At 41.7% G+C, this 11525-nt stretch overlaps 1 protein-coding gene across 10 annotated transcripts; it reads left to right on the top strand.

The window, feature by feature from the left end:
- The first annotated feature begins 5816 nt into the window (after positions 1–5816).
- LOC120646942 (putative F-box/LRR-repeat protein At5g02930) lies at positions 5817–11525 on the top strand. Of its 10 annotated transcripts, XM_039923491.1 has the most exons (7): positions 5817–5901; positions 5990–6337; positions 6600–6924; positions 7077–7481; positions 7746–7895; positions 8034–8172; positions 10913–11388. In XM_039923491.1, the coding sequence occupies exons 3-7, from the start codon at positions 6916–6918 to the stop codon at positions 11251–11253; spliced, it is 1044 nt and encodes a 347-aa protein (XP_039779425.1). In that variant the 5' UTR covers positions 5817–5901; positions 5990–6337; positions 6600–6915; the 3' UTR covers positions 11254–11388. The 10 variants fall into 10 exon arrangements, 6 of the variants coding, with proteins under 6 accessions (XP_039779425.1, XP_039779422.1, XP_039779427.1 ...); XR_005664641.1 differs by having other exon boundaries at positions 6600–7481; positions 7746–7815; positions 10913–11089; XM_039923488.1 differs by having other exon boundaries at positions 6600–7481; positions 10913–11268.

Raw genomic sequence — 11525 nt, 5'->3', positions numbered from 1 at the left:
GACACGACACGACCGTGGGAAAATAATACGCACGTCATGTTCCTGTTTCCCTGTTTGCGAATGCTTTGCTTGTTTCCGTCCTTTGTTTCTGCGAGACTTGTGATCTAATGAAGTCGACAGCAATCTTACTGTTCTCCAGCGGGTCCATTCATTATTGTTTCCTAAAGAGCACTATGAGCAAGGCATGGTACTGATTCAGCTTGAGATTGGGGGGTCTTGTTGCTCCGTTAACATAATCTTCAATTGATGTAAACTCAATGATGCCGTCGTACGTGTAGTGGCCTTTTTAAGTTAAAAAAAGCACTAATTTGCTACAGCAAACAGTTAATAAGCATCTTTTATGGATATACATGCAAAAGTGAAATTACAGTGGAGCCTACAAATTAAATATGTTCTGCATGGCTTGGAAATTATAGCTGGATTGAAGTACTGGCTACCTTTTATTTTTGAACGGAAACGATCCCGTTGTGGAACTTCCTACTTCTGTCTTCCCCGTACCCGTGCCACAGAAAATGTTTTCCGGATTCCTTTCTCCCCCCACCTGGCACGCCAAGAGGATCAACGGGTGCAATTCTAGTTCCATCTCATCCGGTTCGTGGCCGAGAAGAACACGTCACCTCACCATATATCTGCACCTGCGCCGTGTTGGCCACCGGAATTTCCTCGCACCCAAGTGCGGGAGTTCACACCCCTCGCGCAGTCGCCGCCGGCACGCGGGAGCCTGGGCGCTTTTTTTTCCTTCTTCTTCTTCTTCTTTTGGAGACACTCAGCTCAGACCCAGGCAGGAAACCTCTGCCTTGCTTGCCTAGTCTCGGACCAGATCTGCTTCGTGATCCCCTTTTGGAGCAGTTTAGTGTGATTTCCCCTCGATTCCTCTGAGCTGAGATATAAGGATTTCTAAAATTCTGCTAGCCGAGTTGTCCGGCAGAGGTGCCCAGTTTAAAGACACCCCTCAAATTTACTTATGGAGTCCTATGATGTCCAAAACCATGTAAGTTTCTTCTTCTTCTTTTCATGGTACCATCAAGTTTCCACGGTCACATTAGGATATGGCAAGAACGCTGTGCTATTTTGAGCTTGATAGATGTACACCTTATTCTTTTTTGTTTCTAGTTACACCTGATGATGATGTAAAACCAACTGAATATAGTCATTCTAGTTTAATAAGCATCCCTCCCCCCCCCCCCCCCCCCCATTTGTGCAGGATGAGGACAGGATCAGTAAACTACCAGATGATATCTTACTCGCAATCTTAGAGAAAGTTAGCATGAGTACGGTAATAAGGACCAGCAGCCTGTCGACACGGTGGAGGCACCTTCCTTTGTTGCTCTCTCATCTCTACCTCGAAGCAGAGTACTTCATGCCCCAGAATTCCACCACGGCGGTCGATGACGAGTCGGTAAAGGAAGCAATGTCAGATCTAATTAAACTAGTGAGCAACTTCTTGGCATCGCCCAAGAGAGAAAGCAGCATCAGAACATTGAGCCTTAGGGTTGGCTTGATCGCCGATCTCTTGTTGGACATTGGGAAACTAGTTTGCGATTCTGTTGACAGTGGTAAACTGAAGAACTTGGAGCTTGAGATTCCAACTGTGAAGAAAAGTGATTCTTCTGGTAACAAGGATATGCGGGAGCGTGCGCAGAGCCTGATGTTCTTTTTCGACTCATCTCCTCGCCTATTTGGTTGCCTAACAAAACTCTTTTTGTTTAATGCGAGTTTCACAGAACCAGACATGCACCGCCTTTTACTTAGCTGTGAGCTACTACAAAATCTTATTCTCTATGATTGTGATATTGGATATTTATCAATACTGAAGATGGATCTACCAAACTCAAAACTGCGTGCACTCGAACTCTGTTCATGCAGTTTTGAGATGGTTCAGTTAATCTGCCTTCCGAAATTGGTTCTGCTACAGTGTAAAGATTGGAATTCCAAAACCTGTTTCTTTCAATTTTGTTCCTTGCCTTGATGAAGTAAAACTCATCTGTACTGCAACAAGTGATCACACAAGATTCAAGATAACTGAACTTCTAGGTGATACGACAAATGTGCAGGCTCTTACTTTGAATTTCCACGGAGAAAAAGCAAGTATTTTGTTATCATTACTATTCAATATTCATGAAGAGAAGTGTTTCTACGCAATTAGAACAATTGAACAGTACTTGATTGCATTTACTCTCTTTTGTCCCTATATGTTCATGTTCCTTATTTAGAGTGGCAAACTGAAGAACATGTATCATTATTCATGGTTACAAAATCCCTGACTAAGGAAAATTGTTTGAGGCTCATGTGATGTAGACGGCCGGGATCCGCTCCAGCTCCCAACCCCTCCACCTCCTCCTCCGGCTTGGTGCCGCTCTACCACCTCCTATGCTAATCTTATCCAAGTTACACACCCCCGCCACCATCCCCAACTTGACCGCCTTCTTCTGTTGCCCCGCCATCTCAACAGGCCCTACCGTTGGTTCGACGACCCTCTCTATAGGTGACCAGCATCCTAAACTCTCTATCTCTAGCTAGGTGCGAGATCACCGTGGTGGTCCATGGGTTCACTCAATCGCAGTAGCGTGTGCCACCTTGAATATTTCTAGCCTTTTAGGCATCGTCCCCACCACCACCACCACCACACTATATTAGAATAAAATTCATGTGATCTGCCCTAAAATAAACAAAATTGCTAGCACCCGAACGTTCGAGTGTAGCATCGGATGGTAACTCCCCGCTATAAGATTCTCATCGTAACATGTATCACGCTGCATGCGACATTTAACATTTTCTTTATACAAAAGTTGGTCACAAAATCTAGAAATATTATATTCAACATTTGAAAAAACTTTAACAACATATCTTTATCTGTTACTAAAGTACGCAACATTTCAATTAGAAAGTTTGGTTCCGTCCAACACGTAACACTAATGGGTGGACCACCCGAAGCGTATATAACAAGAATCAAACAATCATAGTAACATTGGGCTCGAATATGAGTACATAAAAATACAACAAAATCCGTCTCGAAGAAAAAAAACTATAAAAAAACTGATCTGTACGTTGCCTTGACAATGCACGGGTATATTAGCTATCAAAATACAATTTTCAACATCAAAGAAATATGAAACAAAATAAGAGCAAGTATTATGGTGGGCTAAAAGCAGGCTGAATGATGAGGTGCAGGAGAGAAGAGGAAAGAGAGAGAGAGTGGGCTGTAAGCTTACAGCCAGTTTTGACACAAGAATCAAAAAAGTTTGTGAGATAGATAAGTGAGCTATATATTAATGGTGGGAAAATAAACCACTATACAAGTGGGCTGAGAGATGAACTGCAAAAAGTCTTGCAGCCAGCAATGGACTAAATTATTAGTCTTGCTCTAACTCACCAACAGTACCATTCAATCTCTTGTGAAAGAAAACACTACGTCAAATGTTACATCATTTTTTGTGCAACATTTTTAGAAAGTAATATATCGCGACGTTCTAAAAAATCTACTGCAAGAACATGGAAAAAACATGTATGATCGAGTATCAACCGATTATGCTCAAATCACCTCATGTAACATAAAAAAAAAGTATCACCACAAGTCACAAGTTATTTGCTACTGAAACATCTCTAAATCAACCATGCATCCTCAGCAATATAGAAACAGAGCAGCACAAAGGGCTCTCATTGGGGCTAAAGGCTAGTTTGGTAGGAGAAGGCCGTGGCTTCTCTGGTGGAGTGGCTTCTCATGTGGAGTTATTTTTATTTTTATTATCAAAGTTTTTGGCAAAATAACTTCTATGTTTTCATGAAGTGATGAAATATGTTAAATGTCCAATATGCCTTTATCTTTTTCTATTCAATATACACTTCTTTTTCTCATTTTTTCCACGCATTCTTTTAATCTGCCGATTTGACCTGCCCCGACGTTGTTTCCGGCCTCCAGTCCATGCGCCGTCACCGCACATAGAGAAGCGCGTGAGAACGAATGGGTAAGAAATATGGCGGTGGCAAATTTTGTGTGAATACGGCGACATCCAGGGGCGTCTTCATGCTGAAGACGCTGCGTCGAGGAGGGAGCCGCACGGCGGAGCCAAATTTTTTTTCTTTCTCACTCGCCCCAGTGCAAAACCAAACCGGCTTCTCCATTGGCTTCACGTCTGAAGCTGTTTTTTTCCACCTGTTTAGTACAGCTTCATATGAAGCATTTGACGGAGCCGTAAGAGAAGCCGTGCTAATGAGGATCTAAGCATGAGCTCCACAGCGGAGATACGAAGACTGGATGAAGGCAACATTCCAGACGAGGCCGAGCACTGTCCTGTCACGGGGCAGGGGTAAACCTACTAGACCCAAATTGGTTTGGCGCTGCTCGAGGTGGTTCGCCGTAACCTCATGGCTCCCACGCCTGCAGCCATGTCTCCCATATCAAGCCCGGTGCCCCGCACTGTAGCAGTCACACTGTGTTCCGGAGCGACGACCGGTGTCCCAGTACACGCCTAAATAATAAGGGGAAGCACTGTAGACATGATAATGTAGCAAAAAATTACTGTATGGGTACTATTTACTACTGTAATATTTGTATTGTTTATCCAGATCTAATCGTTGATCTTGCAACGGGGACTTGGTGACAAGTTGCCGCTACAGTGATCATCGACTGAGGCCCCGTTTGGGAGGGCTTCACCGGCGGCTTCACGAGCGGCTTCAGGTGAAGCCCTCCCAAACGTTTGTTTCAGGACCGGCTTCATGTGTGAAGCCGGTTCTGAAGCCGTCGGCAGCTTACACAGTCAAGGTAAAGCCATGAAATCGTGGTTTCACGCGGCTTACACATCAATCTAACAAGTGAAGCTGTTTTGTCAAACATTTTCTAAAACGGCTCCAACTCCACCAGAAAAGCCGCTCCATCTGAGGAGCCAGAGCCGGAGCTGTTTTTGGAAGAGCCGAAACCCTACCAAACGGGGCCTGAATTGCCTACGCCTACGCGTACGCGGCTTTGCATTGCTGCTAGCATCTAGGAACGCTGCGATCTCCAGCAGCATGTTGCCCCCAAGGAATTATGGCAAGCGTGGAGGATGAGCACGTTCTCCCATGCGAATCGAGTGTAGACAGGGTTTAAGTTACCGACCGGTCTGACCAAACCGGCGGGGTCCGGTACCGGTATACCGGACCGGTTTGGTCGGAAACCGGTCCAAACCGGTCGAAGTAAAATTTGAATTTAAAATCTTCTGTGCAAACGGTTCGTACTGGTATATCAGTCGGTTTGATCGGTTTACCGGCCGGTTTGACTGGTAACCGGTCAAATTCAATTTTTTTCTTTTTTTCTTTAAATTCAAATGCCTGCAAAGTATACTAAATGAATATTTGTATAACATGTTTTAGCCTAAATGAACCCTCCAATCTTTTTTCGTACTACTTTTACATTGTATTTATATATTTTTGTATGTACGTTTTTTTGTTTAACTTTATATCCCCGCAAACTATACTAAATGAACGAATTTTTGAGAAAATTTGACACCATTAGATTCGTCGCACCTTGAAGTATTTTTAGGAATTTTTTTGAGAATTTTTCATTTTTTTTTAAATTTTAAATTTGAATTTTGAATTTGGGCCGGTTTGGTACCGGACCAAACCGAAATCGGGTCGGACCGGTTTGGTGAACCCACTGTAGAGAGTCAGAGGGCTGAGCGTCCGTATCGGCGGACGTCTGTGCTCAAGCATTGTCGTAAAAAAAACTATACGTCCAAGTATCTCATCTAGCGGGCCTAGATATGGCCCAAATTTTGGCCAAGCCCAATACGACGTGCCGCATGTATTAATTTTGGCCAAGCCCAATACAGAAAAGGGCTCGAAACGGCGACATTAATTTCCCCGACTTCCCCAGCAGACGAGATGGCTGCCGCCCCTAGCCGGATGCCCTAGCCGACACAGACGGTACGAAGCTCTCCGTCCTATTCCCCATATTTTTCCTTTCACTTTCGATTCATTTTGTTTCATGGCGCATCGGCTGTTGATTTTTCAGGACCCGTTTTCGGTCCAAATCTGAAGTAATAGTAAACTGTAGTTGGCCTAGATCTTTACCTCTCTAACGGGAAATAGAGGATCGCAACGATTTGGCACTTTCTTTAAGATAATATAATTGGATTGGATGGTTCTTCAAGGATTTTGTGTGCCATATATCTTCATGGATCCGGAGATATAGTCGGATCAGGGTCTGTTTCAGTTTCGGTGGAGGTCGGGTAGACCTCATATACAGAGATCGAGGGCCCTTTGCCTCATAGCTTCAGCTTTGTACGAAGGCCCTTTGCAAGCTTCAGACGTGTAGAAGCTCCGTAGATAATTCATGGGGTCAAATAACGTCCAAAACCACGTAAGCTTTCATTTTTTCTTTTTCTTTCCACTTCCTTTTTGCCTCTCTTGCGTGATTTCTTACTCTTCTATGAAATAGCTTTTATTAAAAACTGACTGTCATAATCTTCACCATTAAGTTTCTGTAGTTGCTGAATGTAACTATGATATAGCAATCATTGTACCATCTTATTCACTGTTCTGAAATCATATCACATAGAAACACAAACTCGGATCTAGCTATTCCTAATATAGGGATGTCTTCTTTCTTTTGTTTCTTGAAGGTGGACGATGATGATAGGTTCAGCAAATTGCCTGATGATATTTTACTTCATATCTTGGGGAAAACAAACATTATGTCATCTATAAGGGCCAGCTTTTCATCAACTCGATGGAGGCACCTTCCTTCCTTACTGCCTCACATCGACTTAAGTATTTGGGACTTTATCCACTCCAACAACACTTTGACTAATAATAAAGTGGTAGATGAAGCAATGGCAGCTATGACCAAAGCAGCGAGGATATGTCTGGCTACCCCAGGGAGTGAAAGGGTTATGAAAACAGCAAGCCTCGACCTCTGCCTGTCTGCCAATTACTTGTATGACATTGGTGAGTTAGTTTGCGAAGCTATTGATAACAGTAACGTGAAAAGTGTGGAGCTTGCCTTGCCAACTACTAGTCAAAATTATGATAGGGCGGATATGATGCGGCATGCTAACAATCTGGTCTGTTTTTTTGATGCTATGCACAATCTCTTTCAGTGTACAACAAAGCTTGTTCTGTACAGCGCTAGATTTAGCGAGTTCAAAATGCACCAAATCCTAAATAGCTGTGAGCAACTACAACATCTGGAGTTGAACAGTTGTGATACCGGGTATCTATCCGTACTGAAGATTGACATGCCAAACTCAAAAATCTCTTATCTAAGACTTGCGTCCTGTTGCTTTGAGAAGATTGAGTTTTTATGCCTTCCAAAACTATCTGTGTTATGTTGTGAATCTTGGAGCTCTATTGGTACCCCCTTATATTTTGGCTATGTTCCTTGCCTTGAGGATCTGAGTCTTGTTTGTTGTGCGGCAAAATATCAATCTGGACTCAGTTTAAGTGAGCTTTTACATGGCTCCACGAGTATAAAGGTTCTTACTTTGGATTTCTATGGAGAGAAGGTAAGAGTGTTCACAGAAGAATTATTGTAGGGTTTTTCCCCCGGCTATTTTGCTCCTGTACCAAATTGGAAATAGGACTTACTGGGACATGCTAAGTGATATTAATTTTTAAACTTGCACAATTTATTTAGTATAACCTAGAACATTAACTGTTCTTGTAATTGTCATTTTATTGATTGTGAAAAACAATAGGCTAAATAAGCATAACTAGAATGCCATATGTTCTGATCCACTTGGGCATATTTGTAACATTCTTCTCACCAGATATGGATGCTACCTGAAGGAAAGAAGCTTTGTACTTCATTCAACAAGTTAACCAAGATGTTTATACATGGTATCAATGTCAAATTTGGCCTTCTATGGACAATTGCTCTTATTGAAAAGGCCCCTTCTCTAAAGACATTTGGAATTGAGGTACTTGTTTCCATGCTCTTTTACGCTCTTTGTTTAGGGTTTTGCACTCTTTATTTCCATCATGCCCATGTACTTCTAGATGGAAATTGAACCAAAGAAAGATGATACTAACAATCACTTGTGGCATTTTGAACTCAGGTGTGGAATCACATGTGTGACGTGGACACTGAAGAAAACAGGAGAGTATTCTCTAAAAGAACTAATCCTTGGCAGAAACGTAATAAGTTCAAAAGTTCCGGGCATCTGCAATTAGAAAGGCTTGAATTTGTGGGTTTCATGGCAATCAAGAAACATATGAAGTTTATTAGAGGTGTCATGGACTATGCTTCTAGTTTGGAGACAATTCTTTTGCAAGATAAAGATCCATGCGAACCCTGCGATGCAGTCAGCAGCAATCTGACCTGTTGTCCAACAGGTTCGATGTTTCCGAAAAATAAATACGAGCAAGACATGATACTGGATCAGCTCGGTATTGGGGTTTCCTGCTCCACACAAATAATCTTTAAGACATGATTATGGATGGGTAGAAGCTTAATCTAGTTGAACTCTGTAAAGATTAGTTGGATTGGATTGACGAACTGGTTTTGGCGTTGTCATACAAAAAAAAAACTCGACCTGCGAGGGGCTAGTCGCCCCCCGAGCATTCTTATAAGAAGGAGGTCTTCTAATGTAGGTCGAGAAATCCCCCGAACTCCGGCTCTTTTTGACCTTGGGTTTGGTGCCATTTCTTGGAACCGTTACTCGGGCCGGGGTCGTTACCCACTGGGCCGGGAAACCGTGACGCCAGGCCGGGCTAGGCTGATTATACAGCTCAAGCTATCAGAAGCACAACGAGGGTTTTTTCCCACTGGCGGAGAAATTTGTCCCGGTGGGGGTTCGAACCCTCCACCTGTGGAGTGCCGCCGGTTGCTTCGTACCACTCGGGTTAACAACCTTAGGCGGTTGTCATACATATATTCTGGTTCACCTTTTCTTTGTCAATTGTCATGACTGGTACCAATTTATGAAAGTTCTTTTCCCCACGATGGTTACAATGTTGGCCCGAGGTTCTGTTCCGATGCTTGGTGCTGTCTTGGGTGCTATAACGCAGCAATCATTTCATTTAGTCTTTTTATTTTCTCTAAATGTAGAGCATTCTAGAGTTTAAATTTTATATTCAAATGTAAGACATTTTAGATTGAGGGTGGATCAAACCATCTTAATTGTGCATCATTTTCAGGTATTTCTCAATAGAAAGACGTGCATGTAGCCATGTAGAGGGAAGTGCATAGGAAAAAACATGCTACTTTAATTAGCACATATTTAGTTACCCAAATAGAGTTTCAATACTTAATAATTAGAGGTAAAATAGTATTTTCTCCATCTCTATAATCTGTTGGAAAAAATCCTAGAATGACCTACATTTTAGAATGGAGGAAGTATGTATAATGATGGTGTGCACTAATTGCCTACAAAGCATAAATCGAGCTTTGGTGCACAGCGCAGGTTGCCAAAATGATCTGGTACAATATAGCGATCTGTTCCTGCAAATCTGAGGATTGTCACATTTGCAGGCGACAATCGCAAGCGACGTCTTTTGAATGGAACTAAGGTGCCGTTTGGTTGGGAGAAATTTGGGCTTTAACGAATTACAGTGGCAACTGATACCTTTAAACATGATTGTTTGAGAAGGGTTCTCGATCCGTTGTCAAACTTAAGTATTAAGTAATATATAAGACTTGTGCATTTTAGATAGGGCATAATGCATGATTGATTTGGATGTTTATTTAGATTTTATGGGAATTCTCTCTTAAAAAGTGCTCAGAAAAAATAAAAGACTCTAAACATCATATAATAAAAGCCTAAAAGTTTCCCTGACACAGTATTGGAATTGTATTTTTAATGATCATATAACATGTGGACAATATTTATAATAGAGCCATGGTACAACGCTACTTGAGCTTAACCGTTAGACTTAGTGCATATTGTAGACTGCTATATATAACATAAATATAAAATAAAGTGTCACATCAAGAAAAAAAACGCTTTGATTATAGCCGAGGTCTCATCGCATACCTCAACTGGCGTGGAGCTAGGCACGCTCCTTAATATAAGGGCAAAATTTGTTCTAGGACACTGCTCAAAGGTGGCTTTTGCCACGTACCACTAAAAAAGACTGGCTTGGCCTCAACACACTCTTGGAATGTAACAATTTGCTCCTGGACACTATAAACATTATTATACTATTTCCAACTCAAAGAGGTAAGAAAACACAAATTTCTAGACAAGAATACTGTAACAACTCACCCTTGTTAATGAGAGGGATCAAACTCTAAGTGATCCTAATTTGCAATTTTGTGGACTAAGTCAACATTTGGTCAATATGGAAAAGGTAGTGCAAGGTATGAGTGTTGTAGAGGTTGTTTGGTTGGAGGGACTAAACTTTAGTCTATGTCATATCAAAGAGAATCTTAGTATTTAGAAGTATTAAATAAAAGTTAATTATAAAACTAACTTCAGAACTCTGGGGCTAAATTGCGAGACGAATCTAATGAGGTATATTAATCCATAATTAGCAAATGGTTATTGTAGCATCACTATAGCAAATTATGGATTAATTAGGTTCATTAGATTCGTCTCGCGAATTAGCACTCAGCTGTAATAAAAAATTTACAAACTGATTTTATTTAATACTTCAAAACAGCAAGATTCCTTTTGATGTGACAGGGACATAAAAAAAGTCCGTGGAAACAAACAAGACCGTAATGGAACTAAGTTGGAAGACTTGGAACAGTGACTTGATGATGTTTGAAAGCTTCCAAGTTACAAGAAAGCAAGAAATCAGCAGGAACAAAAGATTTTTGCCAAGTCTGAAAACAGTGACAAATGACTGAGTTTGGAGACGAATAAAATGATATTCGATGTAGCAACTTGTGTAATATGCGCCAAAATGGAAATTTGGATGTCCAGGCTTCACAGTGGTACTATTTTTATATATGTAAAATGGCAGAAAGTCATTTAAATTTGAATGCAAAAACTGGTAAATGGAATAAGTTTGCTGAATGATTTTGACTATCTTAGAGGAAAAATTAGAGGAGGTTCCTTAAAGCAAATGTGTAGCCAAATGGTAGATATACAACTTTTATTTTGGAATATTTCAAAGTTTAGCAGTGGAATTTGGACAAAAAGGGGTCTAAATATAGGTATTTCGTTCAGTTTCAGCCTATTTCAGACTGCTACAGTTCCATTCATCCTTATCTGTTCCACCGAGCACCGCTCGATCAAGGAGGCGGTAAAAATTCAAAGCTTCTACGTGGCGTTCATGAACGAGATGAGCGTGGCAACAAGCAGGCTGGAGGTGGCAAATGGATCACGGTGAAAATTTCAAATATATACTGCTTGGATGCAGTTCATCGCCATCCTCCCGCCATCTTTTTCCCCCAAACCAAGCTCTCTGTTCCTCGCCGTTTTCGTCGCCCTCACGCGTTCTTGGTTCGATTCCCCGCACACACATCACCAGCAGCCCTATCTCGACTGATTCAAAGAGTTTATAGCCCTTCCATCGACCACAACCGCTAGCTCGCCATCGTCTTCTTCCTCTGGCCACCATCGAGCAGAGAAACTAGGTCGCCGGTGGTGAGCTCTAGGTTC

This window comes from Panicum virgatum, chromosome 9K (genome assembly GCF_016808335.1).
Source record: "Panicum virgatum strain AP13 chromosome 9K, P.virgatum_v5, whole genome shotgun sequence".
NCBI lineage: Eukaryota > Viridiplantae > Streptophyta > Magnoliopsida > Poales > Poaceae > Panicum > Panicum virgatum.
The sequence above is the reverse complement of the archived record's forward strand: the minus strand, read 5'-3'. Positions and strand labels throughout refer to the sequence as shown.